The 21,391-nt window shown below is 33.6% G+C and overlaps 3 protein-coding genes across 4 annotated transcripts; 1 reads left to right on the top strand and 2 right to left on the bottom strand.

The window, feature by feature from the left end:
* Positions 1-214: 214 nt before the first annotated feature.
* tho2 (THO complex subunit 2-like protein) lies at positions 215-12,366 on the bottom strand. Of its 2 annotated transcripts, none has more exons than XM_013319780.1 (30): positions 11,972-12,366; positions 10,911-11,076; positions 10,378-10,619; positions 10,170-10,303; positions 9,844-10,100; positions 9,612-9,761; positions 9,285-9,454; positions 8,916-9,081; positions 8,669-8,838; positions 8,389-8,587; positions 7,848-8,098; positions 7,433-7,550; positions 7,149-7,281; positions 6,842-7,005; positions 6,371-6,627; positions 6,043-6,202; positions 5,507-5,755; positions 5,076-5,296; positions 4,618-4,786; positions 4,334-4,447; positions 3,989-4,103; positions 3,690-3,774; positions 3,497-3,566; positions 3,131-3,200; positions 2,938-2,978; positions 1,357-1,455; positions 984-1,041; positions 771-841; positions 651-700; positions 215-352 (listed from the first exon to the last, which is right to left on the bottom strand). In XM_013319780.1, the coding sequence occupies exons 1-30, from the start codon at positions 12,037-12,039 to the stop codon at positions 319-321; spliced, it is 4,251 nt and encodes a 1,416-aa protein (XP_013175234.1). In that variant the 5' UTR covers positions 12,040-12,366; the 3' UTR covers positions 215-318. The 2 variants fall into 2 exon arrangements, with proteins under 2 accessions (XP_013175234.1, XP_013175235.1); XM_013319781.1 differs by having other exon boundaries at positions 215-349.
* Positions 12,367-14,038: 1,672 nt separating this feature from the next.
* LOC106123320 (soma ferritin) lies at positions 14,039-15,044 on the top strand. The gene is made up of 2 exons (XM_013319573.1): positions 14,039-14,539; positions 14,703-15,044. The coding sequence occupies exons 1-2, from the start codon at positions 14,150-14,152 to the stop codon at positions 14,928-14,930; spliced, it is 618 nt and encodes a 205-aa protein (XP_013175027.1). The 5' UTR covers positions 14,039-14,149; the 3' UTR covers positions 14,931-15,044.
* On the bottom strand, positions 15,036-19,106 carry LOC106123319 (Bardet-Biedl syndrome 7 protein). The gene is made up of 15 exons (XM_013319572.1): positions 19,002-19,106; positions 18,806-18,929; positions 18,481-18,595; positions 18,240-18,369; positions 17,843-18,033; positions 17,465-17,642; positions 17,141-17,322; positions 16,952-17,069; positions 16,736-16,876; positions 16,373-16,602; positions 16,084-16,242; positions 15,871-16,016; positions 15,679-15,781; positions 15,385-15,509; positions 15,036-15,238 (listed from the first exon to the last, which is right to left on the bottom strand). Exons 1-15 carry the CDS (start codon positions 19,104-19,106, stop codon positions 15,075-15,077), a joined length of 2,211 nt encoding a protein of 736 aa, XP_013175026.1. The 3' UTR covers positions 15,036-15,074.
* Positions 19,107-21,391: the final 2,285 nt, after the last annotated feature.

The following is a 21,391-nucleotide window of genomic DNA, read 5'->3' as shown; positions in this document are numbered from 1 at the left end:
TGACTGCAAACATGAACTAAAACTTAGTTTTAGGAATATGTTCGCGCTGTTGCTAATTATACTTGAGCACAAGCGAACAATACGTCGCCGGCTTCAGACTACTACCACCGCATCTTCGTTTAGTACATAAACACTTTTGAATTATGAATACATTTGATCTGATTGACATCATTTAATCTTATCTTACTTTAAAAAGGTTCAAATAAACACAATGTTTAGACACCAAATTTATTTCTTACAAATAGTCATATTCCAGATGCTCGCATAAACATGCGATTGTTATTGTATCTTCAATCTTCATTGTTTCTTTGTTTGTTTCTATCTTCTTATCTTCGATTCAGTTGTTCGCCTGGTATTTTTTATTAAGGAATTAGACTAATAGATTCATGAATATATCAAATGGAAAGTTACTGCTGACATACTTAAACTAGAGAAAACGAGAGGATAACTTTATTTTTTAAGTACAGCTGTTTGGCAGGGTTTCAAAATCCACGGTCGGTTTACGATACTGATGCAGTGCAATCCGAAACTAGAGTAATAGATTCTAAAGCATGAATTACCGAAGACGAAGTCTTGGCTAGAATATAACGTGTTGTTAATATAAAAGATATTACACTTATACTAATCATAATAGTTATTTAAAAGGATATTGTTTATCTCTAGGTTCTTCGTGGGAACGGTCTCGGAAAGGCGATTTATCCTGAAAAAAAAATAACAATAAAGCACACCAAGTGAAATCAACAAGTTTACAACTATAGAAATGTTCTTACCCTTTTATGATACTTTTCGTAGTGGTGATCCTCCTGCGAACCATTTTGATGGTTGCCCATTTTCACCACAGCTGTGTGATATAGAAATATGAATTAATTTGGTCAATATAAAAATACCAATGTTATGAACAATTGATAAAGTGCAAATACCCCATTTGAAAAATACAATAGACTATTGGCTATGTTTCAAATAAATATGCAAGTATTTCAAACCTTTTTGTTCGTCCCGACGCCTCTTTTGTTCTAAAATAGCTGTCTCTTCTGCTCTATCCTAAACATAAAATCATGTAATTTACATTCGAAAATATGAACATTTCATTGAAGCAATAGAAAATAATAATGTACTTTTTTAATAAAGTTGCTAAGAAACTTTTTTTTTTTAAATAATGTTCAGTCGTCGTCAATGTCGGTACGACAGTTGAGAGAAAATTGTCTTGAATCCCACAACGAACTAGCAATCTTACTGATAAACAAAAATAGTTATCAATGTTTCGATCAAATAAAACATATAAAACTTATATAACCAAGAATAATTATAGTGAAGTGATAGTATTTATGTAATGTCATTAATTTAGACAATGCTTACCCTCTTGCGACTCATCTTACGCTCTTTACGTTCATCTCCTCTTACTTTAGACTTTCTCTTTTCCTTTTCTGGCGAACGTTCCTCGATATCTTTGCTACCCTGCTCATGCAGAAATATTACATTATTTCGTGAATTGTGGACTAAATAATTTCATTAATGCCACTACAAAGACTGTCGCGATAGCGTGACATTTTTTGTAAAACAAACACTATCACCTACGACTTTCGGTTTAACATGAAAGAAAAGTAGTTTAAAAGTTTCCTGCAGCATTTTTACAAAAAATATCATGCTTCATAACATATATAAAAATAAATAAATTAGTTAAAAGACACAATGTGTTAAGAACATTTTCTCAGAAGACTGCATGTATTCAGTTCAAATACTCTGCTCCATTTTGTGTTTCATTTCGTTCACTCAATATTTTAAAAGTCAAGGCTCTTCTTTTTTGGTTTTTCTTCTTAATGTAACTTTCTTCATATACCACATTATTCAAAGTGTTGGTGGATATTCCTTTGGTCTTCTTAGTAGTAGAAGATATTGATTTACTTCTTTCAGTTTTATTTCCTTCATAATTCTGTTACTTTGTTTCGAGTCTTTATATTTGAAAACATTGTCTTAAAGCATTGTCCCTTTTAACTTATTATTACAAAATAAACTATCCAACCTTACCGATTTGCGACATGACGGACTGGGCTGATTAGACGTACGACACACATTTTGATTTTTTATGATTAAAAGTCCTAATGATTTAAATAGTTTTAATTTCTTCAACGATTCATGATGAAAATGATCTTCATTTATTCTTCTGAAATGATATATTCAAACTAGTTTCCTCTGCATTTCTTCTTTATGTCTATGGCCCCAAATTATTCTTCATTGATTTTCTATTATTTTACTTATTTCGTAATTATTGTTGATGATTTTTAACTATTATAATCATAGAGATAACATAATTTTGTACTTTTTAAATGATTTCCGTTGGCTTCTTATAATGTGCATTCAATAATAATTTAATTTAGTTTATGTACATTTTTAATATGATGATTTAAACTTCGACACGATGTATTGTTTGTTAATTTTTAATTATTTGTCAAGTAAATATATATATTGAATGTTTCTTGGATAATTGATTGGTAATCAAGTGGTAATACTTGTACTTTGACTTCCATTATAAGTGGTCCATATCAGTTTTCTTCTGCAAGATCTACGCTCTTGTTGGTCTTGTCTTGGTAAAGCAACTTCTATTTCTGTGTTATATAACTTGTTAGTTGATATTTTTTTTTATATAAATGATGTGAAGAAATCTTCAATCATTGAACGATATCCATTCTTCTTTTGATGTCTCACCATTTTTCATTTATTTGTTGATTTTTTTTGTTTTTTTATTTTTTTTTTTTAATTTAAACACTATTGGTTGAAAGTCTTATTGTTTTCACACTGAACAGTCTATAGTCCACACTTGTAGAAGAGGAGGGAGCACATTTAGTTTTGTGTTAGTTTAGCGAAGTCGGATGTTGTCCAGCCCAATCGTCAGTCCGGCGCGAGCGGGATGCGACCTCGGTTTATCACAACAATACTCACCTTGCCAGAGCCGCTGCTTTCTACTTTGCGACGCTTCACGTCTGTTGAATAGAAAAAAATATATAAATATATATCATAGTCGTAGGACACAGCCTAGGAAAGGTTACTGAAATTATAAAATAGGAGTTAAGCAATAATATAAAACAAGCGCGATTTTTCGTTGTAAAAATAGTAGATTGAGATGACAACATACCACGATCTATATCGTCAGGTGGATGACGGTGGTCATGTGGAGGTGACACGGCTTCCAAATAACGCTCCTCCTAGAAAAAAATCTTAAATATTAAATCTCTATGATTCTAGGTCATTTTATGTGAAGAATGTTTGAAATATCTTTGGTGAAAATCAAACTTTTTACTATTTTTAGACACATTTGGCGCTAATGGCGCGCTTTTATTACAAAGTCAAGTGTCAGAATGATTAGTGAGGGGACATAAACGTCGACATTTTAGTAAGGGTAGTGTTGCCCGAGTACATCGGCACAGTGTCGGATTTTCTTCTTAACATTATCGAGAATTTTTTGTTTATTAATTATATTAAAATAAAATCGTATACTTACTCTATGTGATCGGTCTCTGGGCGATCTATCTTTGCTTCTTGCTTCTTCTTTACTTCGCTCTTTGAGGGATCTAAAATAAAAACATTTAGGATTAAATGAAGTGACGTATAAAGACCAAGAAAATTATTTGATAAAAATTACGTTTATTTTATTACCATGGTTAAGTAAAATAATATAAAATTATTAAACTTACGATCTGGACTCGCGTTTCGTTTCTTTATCGCGATCGGACTCCTCTCGCTTTTTGTCGCTGTTCCTTGACTCTCTTTTATCTGAATCTAAAACAAAACATTGAGGTGAATGTTTTCTAGTTTTTTTGGACTATTTTATAGAAATCTTGTATTTTAATGAAAGTCATAGAAATCAACTCACATACTAAATAAAAATATTTTGCAAAAAGAAAATTTTTTGTAACATCCTTTCTAAAATAATTTCGAAATCAATACAGTACAAATCGAATGAATATCTAACAGACTTCTAGAAATTTCTTACCGGCGGGTTGCGGGGAGGTGCTTGCTTCGGCGTCTTGTTTGACGGGCGCGGTCTCCTCCTTCACCGCTGCGGCGGGCGCTGCTGCTGCAGCCAACACCTTTTGCTGATCTCCGATCTATAATATTTTTGATGTTACCAACTAAATGACTAACATATTTAATGTATCATGTTTTACCCAAAAAAAATTTACGTTTTACGTTTATTTATTGTATTCAATTCTCGATGGTAAATATCTGTATGTTGGTCTTTAGAAAGAGACAAGGACCATGTTTCGGCTCCATAGTGTTGTCTCTGTCACACGCCTTCTTGGACAGTTCATCATCAAAATAATAAAGAATTACTTACTTGATGGAAATCGCACTCTCTCATCATGTTGGGCACTTTGTTACGCAGCTGACCACTGTAGCCTGTCGCGAGTACGTACAGATCTTGACGTTGAGTCTTTTCTTCTTCTTTTACCTGTTTTAAGATATTTTTTGGTAGAATTAAAGTTATGCTAACAACCCACTCTGATAGATATTTAAACCTTATGTTACATGCGATTTGAATAGTTCTTTATTAGTGTAATTTTTTTTTAATTAATATTTTTTAGTCTTTGTGGGACAAACAATCAATTATATTTTCTTTACCTTTTCAACTTTTCTCTCAATGATCTGGGCCAGTTTCCCCAAAACGGGGAAGTGCGGCAGCACTCTTATGAGTACGATGAGCGCATTGCGTATCTGAACATAGTCCCCTGAGTCCAGGCATACCACCATCGCCTTTGTTATCTTGTAGTGCCATTTGTGACAAACATGTCTGGAAATAAAAACATTATAACTACTCCTAATATCAAATACAAAGAAACTTATAAATAGTACTAATATTATAAAAATGCGAATGATGAGACGGATGGGTGGATTGATGTTTGTTTGTTTGAAGTTATCTCCAGAACCCCTCAACAGATCTTGCTGAAATTTGGCATAGATGTAGAAGAACACATAGGCTTCTTTTGTATAGCCATGTATAGAGTTTCAAGTTCCTATGTTTAAATCCATTCTTTTTACACTTGATACTAGCAAAATAACTTAAAAGGTTAGGTTTGCACCTATAGTTTTCGTATCCGACGTGATCATTGGCTTCTGTGAACTGGTTGGAGACGCGGTACTTGGTGACGAAGCCGGGATAGTGCGCACACTCGCGGTGGAAGGCGGCGCGGTCCGCGTGCCAGCGCATGGCCGTCGCCAGCACCTGGCACAGGAAGGTGCCGTAGCGCGCCGCCTCGCCCTCCGTGCACGACATCACCGAGTACGCTATGTCGCAGAACAGCTGCAACATACAATTCTCAAAGATATATATCAAAATTACCACATTTTATTTGACAAAGGAAAAAACATTAATTCGGCAAAACAATTGGTACTAACAACATTTAGAGCAACAACTAGGCATGAAGTTTCCGAGATTCTTTTAAAGATAAAAATAATTATTGGGTTGGGATTTTTGGTTAACAGTAGTAAATGCGGTTAGTGCCAGGCTCACCCTATCGTAGCAGAGCAGGGTGGAGAAGTTGGGCGTCTTGAGGGCATGTACGGTGTGGACGAACTGGGCGCAGTAGAGCGCGTCAGCGGCGGTGAAGACGCAGCGCGGGAAGAGGCAGAGCTGCATGAGGCGCGTCACCGTCTCGTTCTTGGCGGACTTGGCGGCGCGCGCAGGGAACCAGCCCGCGCACTCGCGCTGCAGCCGCGCCGACACGCGCCCAGTGTGCTCGCGCTGACGGCGACGCTCCTCCTGCACACATAACACAGTTAAAAAAAAATTTCATTGGTAGACAACAATCTGTTACACGGACATACAGAACACTGGCGCCAAGGGGAAGCAATTCCTGTCCTTTCCCACCTTTTTTATTAAAAAAAATGATGGGAAGTGTATTTAACGGAGGAGGCGTCGCATTGGAATAGAAAATATCCTCGATTCGTCAACTAAATGTAGGTAACGCATCTACTTTCGCTTTCGCTTGCTTGTAATTTGTCCACCGTATAAAGCTAATGCAGGAATTACGTAGAAATATAACTCACCTGCAGTTTTTCTATCAATGTCTTAAAACGCTCTTGTTCCTTCTTGCCCTTGGCCCCTTGAGAGATATCTTTAGCGGCGGTCGCTGCCGCTGATTTTAAACGTTCAATTTCACGGTCGTAACTTTCTTCAGGAACTTTAAGGTCGTACATAGATAGAGACCTACAAAAATAAAATGAATGGAATAAATAGGACCTAAGAGCACATATATATATATATATATATATATATATATATATATATATATATGTATGTTGGTCTTCAAAATGCTAGTATATAATTAAGGCTTACTGCTCCAGAATTATTTAAAGAAGACAAAAAAGAACATACCAAAACGATACATAGAACTCTGGTGATATATCTTCCCAAACTCTAGAAGGTAGAAGAGGAGTTATAGATATGATTACTGGTTCTAAAATTTCTTTGGAGGCTGAACAATATCTTTCTATGCTCTGTTCCTGTGACTCCGTTTTGCTGTCAGATTCTTTACGCAGTGCTTCTGTCTTCGCGGTTATTTTCTGCGCTAAAACTGGTCGGTGTAGGAAAAAAGCTACGTCCGCGTCCACGTGATAGTCTTGAAGAAGTTCCTAAGGACAAAGAAACCATTTACTAAAAGAAATTAAAAAAAAAGTAATCGCCACTATAATATAATAACGTTATAAAATGAATCAGAAAAAATCTATTATTATTACTATTTGAGTAGACACATATTTTTACATTATGATTAAGTGTCTATAATTAAGTAATACTTAAGTCTAAATAAGTAAAACTTTGGAGTAAAAAAAACAAATTAACAAATACCTGCAAAGGCGGTAGTCGAGCAGCGTACTCGTCGGGCGCGTGCGAGGATGCGAGGAAGGTGCCCAGCTGCACCAGCGCGTCCTGGCACTGGTCGGCCAGCCGCCCCACCACCTTCAGCTGAGACCCCGCCGGCTCGCCCCCACTTGATACCTCTTCCTCGCATTCTGTGTACAGTGTAGACAACATTTAATACTTTTATAACTACTTAAAAAGTGAGTCTGGGCTAAACAGAAGTCTGTGGACTACATCCCTAGGTCTCAGGCATGAGTTATACTGTTAGTTAACTTAGTAAGCATAAATCACAAACCTTTCCACACACAGCAATGGCGTTGTTGAGCTGACAGTATGCACAGAGCGATGTCCAAATTGTTGCCTACGACAGCGTCCTTGAGTCGTGCTGACGACCTCCTTGTGTTGCGAACTTGTGAGAAGTAGCCAGCCTAAGGAAAAAACTAAATTTTGTACTTTTTCTCATTTTAAAATAAAGATTAAATAAAAAAGTAATAAAATCAATTATCTATAACTATATACAGAAGCACGATGGTAAGTTAAAATACTTTTTTTACATTATGTTTTATACATTTTTCTTACCTCGCCTTTCAAGAGTTCACCTCCGGCCATGGCGTCAAGTTGGTCAGGTGTCATCTCTTCAGCTGCTTCAATGCCAGCCATCTTTTGTACAATTTCTTTCAAAATCAATAAGTCTTGACTGTGAATAAAGAAATATAAATCATAGACAACATATTTTACAATTAGTCATTAATCACATTAAATAAGAAAAAGTTAAAAATATAAATTTTATGCAAAACAAGAGCCAAAGAGGATTTAATCGTTATTTGTGACATATTTGGATGAGATAGCAATTTCTTTTAACCCAACTTGTTTTTTTTTGACTTATTGTTAGTTTCTGAGACCAATTTCTTCCATTAAACACAAGGAGAGGAGAGGGATGACAATGTTATATATACAGATTTTAAGGTATTATAATTAGAACTCATAGTCATACCTTTGTTGAGCTTTTAACCTGTTAGCAACAAACTGCAAAAGAGCCGTTAGTTCAATGTTATGTTTCTTGAAAGCGGCTCCAGCAAATGCAGCTAATGCTTGTAGCCAGGGCGGGTGCGCGGCGCCTCCAATGTTGCCCTTGCCCGCACACAGCGCCTCCAGCAAACAGTAACCCAACACATCCAACGATAATGACGTCAAGTACTTTAATGATTCCACTACTGGACCAATCAGATTATCGTATGTTTGAATCTGAAATAATATAAGTTCATTGATTATTTAGAATGCTTACGCAGCAATTATTGTACATCGGAATTTGAACCCACGATTGCAAGATAGTCCATACTACTAACAATAAGCTATTCAAAAATACCTTGTTTACTTAATATTATGAAATAAAAAAAATCTCCAAACCGCACATAAACAAGATGGAGAAACAAACTTTTTATAAATATCCGAAATTTCATTATCACAACTAACACATATAATTGCGCAGTCAATTTTCTCATTTCTAAATAATAACTCGAATAAAATATTATTACCTGCAAAAGCATGTAATCAAAGAGGAAAGCCGGTGCAGCATGAGACAGTTTGCCGATCAAGCGACCCTGTGGCTTTATATTCTCCTTGGACACACGCTTCATAATATGTTTTATTCTCTGCAAGGAGTTACCTCTAACACGCATCAGTGCTGGTATTTTCTCACCAGACTCATTTTTCCAACGAGAGTATAAACAATACCTTGAAATTTATATAATTTTCATTAGGATTGCATACTTTAACAGATTTAAATTAACAAATATGTAGTTTGTATGTATGTACCTGCATTGGTATGGATATAGCTTCAATAAAGTGTATACTTCTTCAGCCATACAACAATTTCCTTCCATAAGTGTGAGCGCTGGAAGAATTGCCGTATCCAGTACTGTGATAGCTTCATAATGCAATGGGTCTTCCGCTAACGAACGAGATGTTCTTAATATACGAATTATCTAAAATTAAAAAGATTATAAAACTTCTGAATCAGAAAAAAGATATTACAAATTAATGTATAATATTTTTAACATACTTTGTACATTAAAACTGGATCATGATGTAAAGACGGCCCTAATATTATTAGAGCTGGAATGACAGTTTCCTTCATATCTTGAAAAGTTTTGCACGCTCTAGGAGCCAGGTTTGACTTCAAAGGAGGGACTGGTATTCCTATTATTTTCGGGGCTACACGACAATGTCTGTAAACAATAAGTTAAATACGTAGAAACACAAGAATTAAATGTAAAATTCAACATTTCCGAGTTTATTAATAAAATGTAAGCTTGAACAACTAATTTTCTCTTACAAAGCTTTTTATTCCCTAATTCCTTCCTTTAAGAGTGTTCCTGTTGAATAAATCTGATAGTTATAACATATTGAAGGTATTATGGTAATGACTTACGTTCTATATAATGGCTCTACAAGTGCATGTAACATAGCACATAGAGCTAATGCAGGACGTGGGGCCATGCTCGTGGTGGGCAGCCGGGCCGATAGTGCAGCGAACTCGCGCCACGCGGTCACCTTGAGCAACGCCTCGCATAACACTAACTTCTGATTACTCCAGTATTCCTGATAACAAATATTAATTGAGGAAGTATTGTAATTTTGTTTTTAAGTTACATACATCTTGTGCTTACTACCATACTGCGTACATATGAATAGAATAAATAAAACTTATAAATTCTTTATCATTTCATTTTACTTTGTTTTAAATATTACTGTTTACCTGAGGATCTGCCTTCTCTTCAATGAAATCAGTAGGTCCATTAGCTTGGGGTCCTTTTGTTGAAACAATACTTAATTTACGAATGTAGTCTTGTACCGATTTAATCTCCTTTTCAGCTTCTTTTGCCATTATTGTATCATCAGGACGCAACTGAAAATACCAAAAAGGTTTACATTAAAAATTATTTATAAGTAGACTGGTACCAAATTATGATTAAAAAAATGTAACTTACCCAAGGATAAATATCATCTAAAGAGATGACCTCATGTTGCAACAGTAAAGCTATTATAGTCATTAAAGAAGGTGGATCCTTATAATTTTCTAGTACCTCCATATTTCCGAGTTTAAAACCCAAAACTTCTGATATGACTTGTGCATCAACCATGTAATTTTTAATAAGAGATATAAACAATTCATCTAGATGTGGTCTAGCCTCAAAAGATTCTAATATTATGTCTAGAACCCTGTTTGGATCCAAGTTAAAACAACCTGCAATAATAAAAGTGTTAACATAACTATAGACAAAACATAATTTTTATTATTATACTAATTACATACCTATTAAAGATTGTATGATTTCTAGTAGTGTTTTCCATTCTGTGTCTTCTGTGATTTCCTGATTTAATTCTACAATTAACTTTGCATATCCTTCACTTTCTTCTCTAAACAAATTGAACTTACGTTGTTTATAACTAGAAAATGAAACATAAACATTAAATTTAAAAGTACCATTTCTTAGCTTAAAAATTTATTTTGAAATACTTACTATAACTTGGTTTTTATTTTAATGAATTTCGTATAAAAGTTTTTATTTTTCAATGTCCCAACATCTTGCAAAGTGTCAATTTCAAGTCGCTCCTTAAGTAATTTATCAGATATAAAAGATTCTAATTCTCTGACTATGTAACAAAAGTTTGTTCTGTCTTCACTCTGCACATCTGTGCAAGTTTCTGCATCAAGTATGCATGTAACGTCTAAGATTATCGAGGGTATGTCGGCATGAAATGTCTAGAAAAATATTATGAGATTAATATTTACTAAAATTAAAAAAGTTCCCATATAAATATATGTAAGTGTATAACAAAATTTTACAGACCTTTAAATACTTATTGTTCTTAATAACGCAGCATGAAAAATCAATATAATTTTAAGAAACAAAATTTATATTGTTTTATTTTACTTTAAAATGAACACTTTTACACACTTATACATCAAAAAACAATAAACATTGTGCCCTTTGCAGGATACAATTAAATAAACACCATAAAACTAAGAAATAATATATATAAAAAATCTTACAGTGATATCGTGAAGTATGGATACAACGGCATCCTTTTTCAAATTACCACGGAGACCACAAAGCAACAAATCATATATGATTTGTGACAACCCTGACAGCTTTCCTGATTTACTAAACAATGGTGTTTTTCCTTCATCTTTAACATACTGTGTCACCGTTTTAATGCTGAAAACAAAATTTATTCATTGTAGTTGTTGTGTATGCTATGTGATCGGTACAAAAACACAATAATAATCCGTTTTTTAATTCATTTCAGTAAGTTATTGTATTATTTTATTGCTACAAATAAAGATTATTTTAGTAGGTAGGTAGTAGGTTAAGAATTCATAATCATTGTCAGCCTACTGCTGGACAACCATGGCTGGTTCTATACCATTACAATTCAGTTGGCCTTGGACTTTTTATACAGATTAGGTGCTTTATTACTGTAAGTTGCTGTTGAAAACATCTGTACAAAATATTGTCACCCTTCTTATGTTTATTAAAAACATTTTTTTGTGTGCAATCCACCTATGCACATATTTTCACTAATATTTACACATTTATTATAAATCAAATAGGAAATGTTGTCTTGTCATGGTCAATACTATTTTAAGAAAAAGGCAAAATGATCACTTAGATGACTTCTCCTAATTAACATTTTATAATTTATCTTTTCTTTATAAACGGCGATCCGTTTTTCTATAAATGTACTGGTAAAATATTGTAGATGTTATGGATACATATCAGTACCAGAATTAACTTCAGACGTGCAACTGTTTGATAAAAAAGTATATTTTTTTAAGATTCTTTAGTATACAAATTTGTATTGAGTGAATAATTATTTTTTATAACAAGGATACATCGAATCAATATCGTAAATTATTACAAACAACATTATTATCAAAAGTTTCCTATCGTTATATTCTAAATAGATGTGAAGGTCAATTTATACAGTTTTTTGATTCGTAGGGGTAGAGTTCTCAAAGATTCGTTAAATATTTGAGTACTACGAGTACCCATTCATAAACTATGCACACATGTGGTATGGAATGATAAAATTTTTCATAAAATTACTTACAACAGTTCTTTCCCTGATTTCTCCCATGTCTTGCAATAGTCAGACACAAATTTCTGGTAGGTAGTCATATTCTTAAAAATTGTCAATTATATTATTTTCATAACAAGTTTATAATATACACACATACGCTACAGCCATGGCAGTTCACCATCATTTTATAATACTTTGTCTGTCATATCTCATGTCAACGCCATATCAACGCTAAAGTGCCCGTTACAAATAACTAAGATGTAAGTTACCTAGTATCAGAATATTTGTTTAATCAAAACTTAGAGAAAGAGGAACAATTAGCCTTAACAATATCAATAAATTATCAAATATATCAGTATAATTAAAGAATACATGAATACATTCCAGTTTTATTGACTTCTGACAGTTTATTAGCCAAAGAGTAAATAAAACAACTATTGTCCAAGAATATAGGTCATTCAACTAATTAAATGAACTCTGTGTTTTTATTCAACTAGTTGAATTTAACGTATGTTTAATTAGTTATTAAACTCATTTTTTTTCACCAACCAGTCTTCAGGCCTTCCTTTTTTGAATTCATGATTAACTTGTGGACAAAGTCAGTTTACTAAATCCATAGTTCAAAAAGTAGTAACAGCTAAAATTGTTGTTTTGTTTTGAGCTTCAACTTTCAAATGGCTACCTCAAGTCAATAGTAAATCACACACAAATCTAATTTTTATTACAAAAAAGCTTTTGTTTATTAGTTTATTGCCCATTAAATAAATGTGCCTATCTTTGAATGAAACTTTAACTTAAAGGAAAAAGCCTTTCTTTTTGCGTGTCAAAATACTTCTTTTACTCTTTAATAAAAAAGTTATTTATAATGATATGACTTAAAGGTCTATATTACCAGGTCATAAAATCTAATAAAAAATTATTTATCATAGAAAATAGTTATTAAACGACAGCCCGTTGACATTTGTATTTGCCACTGATAACTTGACATTGACATATAATATAACCTGCAAAGAAAATATTTTTTTGTTGATTTTGGCGATTTAACGTTTTACAATCGTGATTTTACAAGTAAAAAATAATGCCAACTTATGAATTAGCACTAATGCTACGGGCAATGCCTAAACAAGATCTAAAAACGACTCTTACGCGGGTGTCTCACGCTATATTCAACCGTGGTGGTATTATTAGAAACATTGAAAATTTTGGGTTTCGGCCTTTGCCATATAAAACTAGTGCCCATGGTTTAGTGCACCGAGAAGCTAATTTTTTTGTTTTTAAAATAGACACAGCAATTAAAGCTGTCGCAGATTTGAAAGAAGAATATAGTAGAGATGTCGATATTGTACGTCAACGAATATTTAAAGCCCAAACTGATAGTGAGCATTCATGCACTTTAGAAGAGGAGATGTTACCTCCAGCATACCGTGAAGAAGTACAAAAGATGATAGAAATTGGAAAAACGCAAGTAGATCGCTTTAAATATAAATTCAAATACAATTCTGGTTTAGATTATTATCCTTTCCAGAAATAAATTTATCTGTATGTAAGTGTTATTTTAGATTTATAAATATAGAACAATAGTTTATACAAATATATTTAATTATCTTTTATTTAAAACCCCATTTCCCCACTTTTTTTAAAAACAAATAAAGTAGTGCATAACCACAATACCTAAGTGATAAATGATAAAATTTCTCTAAAAAGGTTGGAATATTTATATGTAATATCAAAAAAAAATCATATTTTGTATGTGGTGTATTGCTTTGCTGACAGTGGGAAGCCCTTTTTTAAAAATTTGCTCTGTATCCATCTGGAAGGCTGTGTTTTTACTGGTTAATCTCCAGAATGGCTGGACTGATGTTGATGCTAAGGTAGCTGGTGCAAATTATGGACTATTTTTTTTTAATTCTGCACTAAAGAAGTCTAGGATGACCACTAGTTTAATGTAATTTAAATGTACATTTGTTGCTTAATACTTTTGAAGACTTACTTAAGTTTACATTTTGAAAGTAAACTTTTATTTAAAAATATTTTTGTATCTTCACAAATTTATTGTAAATTTAAAAATAAATTTTAACACGTGTCAAAAGTGTTTGACATAAGTAAACATAATGTGATTTTGTAATTTGTTTAATTTACTTTTAATATTTTGAATAACATATTATTTATATTTAAGACGTGAAATTATAGTTTATATGCAAACATAACATGCACAAAGTTTTATTAAAATCTCTTGTATTAAGAAGGCCAGTTTTTAAGTGTAACATCAGATGGAAAGTATATTATCAACACAAATACGATCCGAAAGTTGAAGACGTTATAAACAAACAAATTCAAGCAGAGCAACAAGCCGCACAAGATTATTTAGCGATGGCGACTATGTTTTTGCATCCGTGCATGTCACGACCTGGGGCCGGTGGGTACTTTATGAAAATGTATAACGAAGAACTTGAACATATGCAGAAACTCATTGAATACCAGCTGATAAGAGGAGGTGCTATCATTATTAGTGGACTTAAAGCACCAACAATGGATAATAAATTAACTCTGCAAAGTGCATTCAAAAAAGGTCTGAGTATGGAGAAAACTGTTACAGAGGTACAGATAGTTTTAATACCTATGTATTCATTATGTACCCATTTATGTTATATCCAAATTATGAACCTTTTGGGAATACATGTAGTCATTGTAAAACACCTTGAAGACTCGATTTTGTAGTTGAAGTTTTTAATGTTTTTATATCAATTGTTATATTTTACAGCTATTGGAAAACGTTGTTGCGGTGGCTGAAAAGGTAGACGATTACCAATGCGCGGATTTTATCACATCGGTTTACTTAGCAGAACAGATGGCATCTATAAATGAACTGTCACATCACGTTACGAATATGGACAGATTGTGTGGCGACGAGCACGCAGTTTATCAATACGATTTGCAATTATTGAAATCTTATCCGAATCCTTTTAAATTTAAAATGCCAGAGCGATAAAGATAAAGCTTCGGAATAGTTTCAAAGGACGTAACGAATATTGCAATAAAATTGAAACAAAACTTGAATTGTAAATTTTTATTAGTGGTCACCATATTCCACATATTTTAAAATTAAACGATAATAATAAACAACAAATTGTAATTACATATTAGAATTAATTTGTAAATCTTTAAGCGACAAAATACCTTCAATATCATTGACTTGACATTCTTGCAGTGCTAATTTCAGTTGTGTCTTCTGGCTGCTGTTATCACGACCGTATAAAGATAATTTGCACCAGTCAGAATACCATTGTTCCACTGTAGCTGTAAAGATAAACTCGAAAGATACTCATTTAGAAACAAACATAAGTCTTATTTAAACAAGTTTACCGGGAGCGTTCAGCGCCATCTATGCATTCGTTTCATTAAAACCCTAAGAAAGGAAAAAAAACATGATAAACATTTCTTACCGGCTAATTCATTGAAGAATAATGTATTTTTTGTAGTATCCACGGATTTCCACACTCGTACGTATTCCTCACAGAGAATTGGTTCAGATTCGCTGTTAATGATATTTACGTCTAAATCAAGGGCACTGAAATTATAACTTAAATGAATTAATAGATAGACTGCGGAATTGCCGTAAAGTTTACGTTATGATGAAAATAATTAATTTACCTAAATGCAATCAAATTTATAATACTGAGGCAACATTTGATATAATTATTAATACATATACTACAAGACAAAAAATAATTACATACCCAATAGCTTCTTTCAATATAAATTCTTTCTTTCTCTGATATTCTGATAGAAACTGATCCTTGATACTTTTAAATAACATTAAACAACACATTTCTGGAATATCTGCATAGTAAAAATATTACATGATATGAATGTAAGTAATAATTAAGCTTTTAGTAAAACTCATTTTATTAACTTTGAGAAAATCTCACCGCACGATATATCGACTCGAATCGCTCTCTTCAAAGAACAAATAGACAAAAGGTCTTTTAATGTGGCGATAGTTGATACATTGTCAGATTTAAATACAGCTGAACCTCGTCTGAAAGATTTCTTTCTTATTAGCCAATCAAAACTCCTAATAAAATAAAGCCAGCACGACATTTATTCGTGTACTTCAATAAAAATAATTTTATTATCCTTACTGATATCGGCAAATAATAACTGTCTTTAAAAGACAATGCACCCTGGCGAAGGAAATGCTGACGGCAGGCCTTGGCAGTTCACCGGGCAGCGCATCGCTGAGCCATGAAGTCATTTCAGCCACGGAAAACCCGCCCGACAAACGCAATTCACACCAGACTCTAAACATACATACAAGAACATATTGTTCGCTAAATCTTTACCTGTATTATAGGCATCATTTATTGATATCGTTGATTGTTGTTTCTCTAGAAATTAGTAGAAGTAAGCATCGTTATTTTGTTCATTTACCTATCATCATCACGGTCTGGGTCACCGTGCTGTGAGTATTGCGGTAAGGCGGGCAATGACAGTTTGATGAGCCTAGCGATCCTTGGAGCGCCGGCGGGCAGCACGTACACCAGTACTTGTGTACACTCAGTCATCTCAGGCCCACAATCAACGACTGCCCTCATTTGTAGCCAGATACGTCTCGTACCTGCTTGACATCTCACTGTTGCGAGGATTTCTGATGCCTTGCCCTGGACATAAATGTACTGGTATACGAATACAGGCTATATGACGAATATGACTATTTTAACATAGTATACCACCGCTACCCTTGATGACACTTATGATAACGTACGCTTTTTTAATAGTGTAGGTTTAGATTACCTGCGGAGGACAAACGCTTAAAACGGCAGCACTGTCAGTTTGTACTTCAACCTTTTTATTGCAGTAAATAAAAAGCATGTCCAAAGGAACGCCAGCAGTGATTATTACTTCTTGCCAACCATTAAGCATCGCACCTGTTAACTTTAATAAAAAAGATACATTGTAAAAATAGTAACAGTCCCAATTCTTCTATCAATGTCGTTCAATCTTAATTACCTCATATTGAATTTCCAAGAGTGGTGGTGTTGACATACCGGCGTTCAAAGAACGCGTATTTCGTTGGTATTTTTCACGCTCAGCAGCTGTTTGTTTTTCCAACCGCGCCACTTCCAACCTGTAATTAGTCAGCGAAACTCATAATACATATTTGTTTAAACATATAGTCTGTTTATAAGAATTTCTTACTCGAGTTTATTTCTTCTTGAAGCTAATGCTTCAGGAGTCATGTTGTTCAACGCCACACCTCCAGAGATCAGCCGCTGGGAGCGTAACGCGAACACTCTACCAGAGAATGTAGAGACCAATAGTTCGGTCTCCTCTGTGCCCACGCTACCACCGCATACTGATGTTATTGGCTCACCGCAAAACTAAGGAAGCAAACTTATTCAATAGAATTATTGTTACTTACGAAACTAAGATATTAATAAGGTCCCTTACAAGAAAATAGTCCAGTTTAGATAGAACTTGGATTACCGTGACATCATAGGATATTTGTATTATTGCACTTACATAAGTAAACTTTAACCGTGGCTTCTCATTAACATTGTCCAAGTCAACAAGGTAGAGCTGCACGGAGCCGTCGTGCCGGCCGACCGCCAAGTGAGCGCCGTTGCTGAAGTACCAGCCCACGCATACCACTGCGCCCAGCCCACCGCCTTCCACTAGGCATGTGCTCGATAGATCCGTCCTGATAAACAAGCTATAACTAAATCATATATTACTCTTGTAATCGTTAGTTAGCTGCTATCTAACGGCCCAAATCAATATTCGAACCATTTCCAGTATTCGCAGTATTTGTAAGTAGTAAAATTTTTAAGTCGTTTTATTCAAATTTAGCTTCTGTAAGATATCTAAGGAAATTATTTAATTGATAATACTAAAACTCACTCGTATTGAATAAGTCCTATAGAGCCATCAGCGGCACCGTAGAACACGGTAACTTCCGACGAGCGTTGTGCAGGAGGTACGATGAGACGGGTTGGCCCTGATGATATCTGTGTCCGCGCTAGGAGCTCTCCATTCTCTATCACCGCCGCACCTTTGTTGCCAATCAGTACCAGCAGACGGACACGAGTGCTCTTCAAATGATATCTTAAGTTATTTTAATAGTCATGCATTTGAATTAAGTACTAATTACCAACTATGAAATAGGAAAAGAGAAGTGTCACAACTCATAACAAGATGAATGTATTAACAGACTTAGGTATTAAGTATTTTCGTTACTTTAGAAAACCGTAACCGTTTAGTATACCAGAATAACAAGTAAAACATCGCTTATCCTAACATTTGGTGTAGAAAAGGCGGCAATGTCTAGCACTCGATCTTCGCATGCGTAAGTGTAAATCTCTTTCAAGTCGCGGTAGAAAGTAACAGTCCGTCCGCTGCATAGTACCAAATCGCTATTCAAAATGCACCTGGAATTAAGAAGTAATAAGTATGTATGAACCATATTTGAATTAAGACACGTTGATTTATTAGTAAGGATAAAAGATCTGTTATTATAAGTGTTCTGTTAGGATAGTTACATTGATGTTATAGTTTCTGACACTGAGGTTTCGATTGTTAAAAATACTTTGCCTTTCCTTGTGTAACCCTTAACTTCATGGCCAGATGCAGCGAAAATTTTATCTATGTGATTGCCTGAAATAGAACAAATAAGCGTTCAAGTACTAATTTACCTATAGCAGTTAGTTAGTTGCTTAGTGCAAGGGATGGACAACGATCAATAGACGTTCCGGAAAATCTTTGAATATTAAAAATTTTGGTAAAGTTCCATTTAAGTAGTTAAATCGACCAGAAAAAAAAAGAAATAATCAGAGTTATTTTACGACCGTTAAGAAAATAAATTACCATTTGTCGATGCAACTTGTATTGAGGTGATTGGTTTCCCTGGTAATGTTTTGAACTGTACAATCGGTTCTTCGTCTTTTATACAAAGGCATTGTAGAACACCGTTCTTATCTCCAACAGCAAACTAAAACACATAAGGAAATTAAATAAACGTTACGTACGGTACGGTATCAGGTTGTTAAATCCTCTCGTGTACCTTCTGCAGGGTTTTGTGACCAGGATTAGGGAGAATTTTGAGAGTGTCAGGAAAGGTAATACCACAAAGTATATAATCAATTCTTGCTAAGTCGTATTCCATCATATTCACTTTTAAAACAATTGTTCAATGAAATCTAATATGGTACGAGAGTAGGTACTACAATCAATATTCCCTTGGCAACGCCAAAGTAAACAGAATGAAGTAGTCGTAAATATTATACTTTCTTTGAAATATACTAATGCTTTCCTTTCCGTGTATCCCTTATTGCTATAGCTAATTGAAGCTTGCAGTTCCTTATTTTGAATTTATTATGCTTTGCTATAAAAAAATTGTAAAGCTGCTCAGACATGAGTTTCAAACGGAAAAGCCTTACTTACATCTCAGATCTTATCATAGGAAACATAAAAGTATAAGCATGTAATATTTAAACTTATATTAAAACAGCTAAAACACTCACGTATGTTCGTCCGGTGGCAGCACCGACTAGTTTCGAGCCCATCGAGAGCCTTCATCAGGCAAACGAAACTTTTATAATCTGCTACAAATTGAACGCTTATTTTATATACTCTTTGAATTAGATACACAAACGGAGAATAAAAATTGACATTTTCAATGCTAGCAATATTATGAACAAGTCTACGTTGCTACCAACCTAAAAAAAATAAATCTGTCAGTTTCCTTTTTGACGTTTGAAAGTATTATTCGAGGGAAAACAATTTAGGAAAAATAAAACCATTTCGTTAATTGCAACTTTAATTTAATCTTCTGAATAAATCGAACATATATTAAGAACGCAACATAATGCTCATTGCTTTCGTAATAATACCACCTATAATAAATGCTTATTGTTAAATGTTCCAGTTTGTTTATTTGATAGCTCATATTTTCTGATAGAACTGGAGTAGTAGTGTCGCTCTCGTCGGGAGAAATAGAATAACACGTGAAAGAGATTAGCTCCTATCTGTTGGTAAAATATTTAGAAAATTGCTAACAAGACAATATGCATTGAAGCAAAAGAAATCGTCATCATCAAGCTCACTATACGGACACACTATACTCCACTGAGGAGCTCAGAGCCTACCCTCAGGAATGCGACTAGGTCTTATTCAACAACGCAGAGCCAGTGAGGGTTGGTTGACTTCACACATATCTTTGAATTTCTATGCAGTTGTATGCAATTTGTAATTACAGTAAGAATGTCGGATGGATGTTATCATGAAATTTGAAGAACTCATTACTATATAGCGGAGATCGTACCTGGATATGTAAAATATGATCCGGTCAAGCGCCAACTGAACTGCCGACGCTCCAAATAGTCCCCTAATCCAAACTTTTCCTATCAAAACATTGCAAATGTACAAGTCATGTTAAATATTATGTACTGTAAAAATAGAATACAATATTTAAGTTTTACTTCTCAAATAAATTCATAAAATTATCATGAACCTAAAGATTCCGCATTTTAACTCTTTTGTTATTACTATTCTCCATAGATGTGTAACCTATAGATTCCTTAACGAGGAAAAATAATGAGCTTAGGAGGCATCATTTTGGGTTAAAGTACCTGTGTTGAAATTTAAATTACTTGTAAGAAAATTGTATACAATCTCCGTTTATTTTTTATTACTTAGTTCAAAAAAAGTTTAAGATATATAATAAGTTGTGATATTTGTAAAATCCAAATTTAATAAATTATTTTGTTTCATATTTTTCACTAAATGGTATTTTTTATCTTTTGTACTTGATACTTAATTCCCTATATTTTAGTATATTTTTATTTTCTATACACTGCATTTCCCAATCTAATCTAATCTGATCTAAATCTAATCTAATCTGATCTAAATCTAATCTAATCTAAATCTAATCTAATCTAAATCTAATCTAATCTAATCTCATCTAATCTAATCTAATCTCATCTAATCTAATCTCATCTAATCTCATCTAATCTCATCTAATCTCATCTAATCTCATCTAATCTCATATAATCTAATCTAATCTAATCTCATCTAATCTCATCTAATCTCATCTAATCTAATCTCATCTAATCTCATCTAATCTAATCTCATCTAATCTAATCTCATCTAATCTAATCTCATCTCATCTAATCTAATCTAATCTAATCTAATCTAATCTAATCTAATCTCATCTCATCTCATCTCATCTCATCTCATCTAATCTCATCTAATCTCATCTCATCTCATCTCATCTCATCTCATCTCATCTCATCTCATCTCATCTCATCTCATCTCATCTCATCTCATCTAATCTAATCTCATCTAATCTAATCTAATCTAATCTAATCTAATCTAATCTAATCTAATCTAATCTAATCTAATCTAATCTAATCTAATCTAATCTAATCTAATCTAATCTAATCTAATCTAATC

Source organism: Papilio xuthus, unplaced genomic scaffold (assembly GCF_000836235.2).
Source record: "Papilio xuthus unplaced genomic scaffold, Pxut_1.1 DF826115.1, whole genome shotgun sequence".
Taxonomy (NCBI): Eukaryota; Metazoa; Arthropoda; class Insecta; order Lepidoptera; family Papilionidae; genus Papilio; species Papilio xuthus.
Note: the sequence above shows the minus strand (reverse complement) of the source record. Positions and strands in the feature narration are given on the sequence as shown.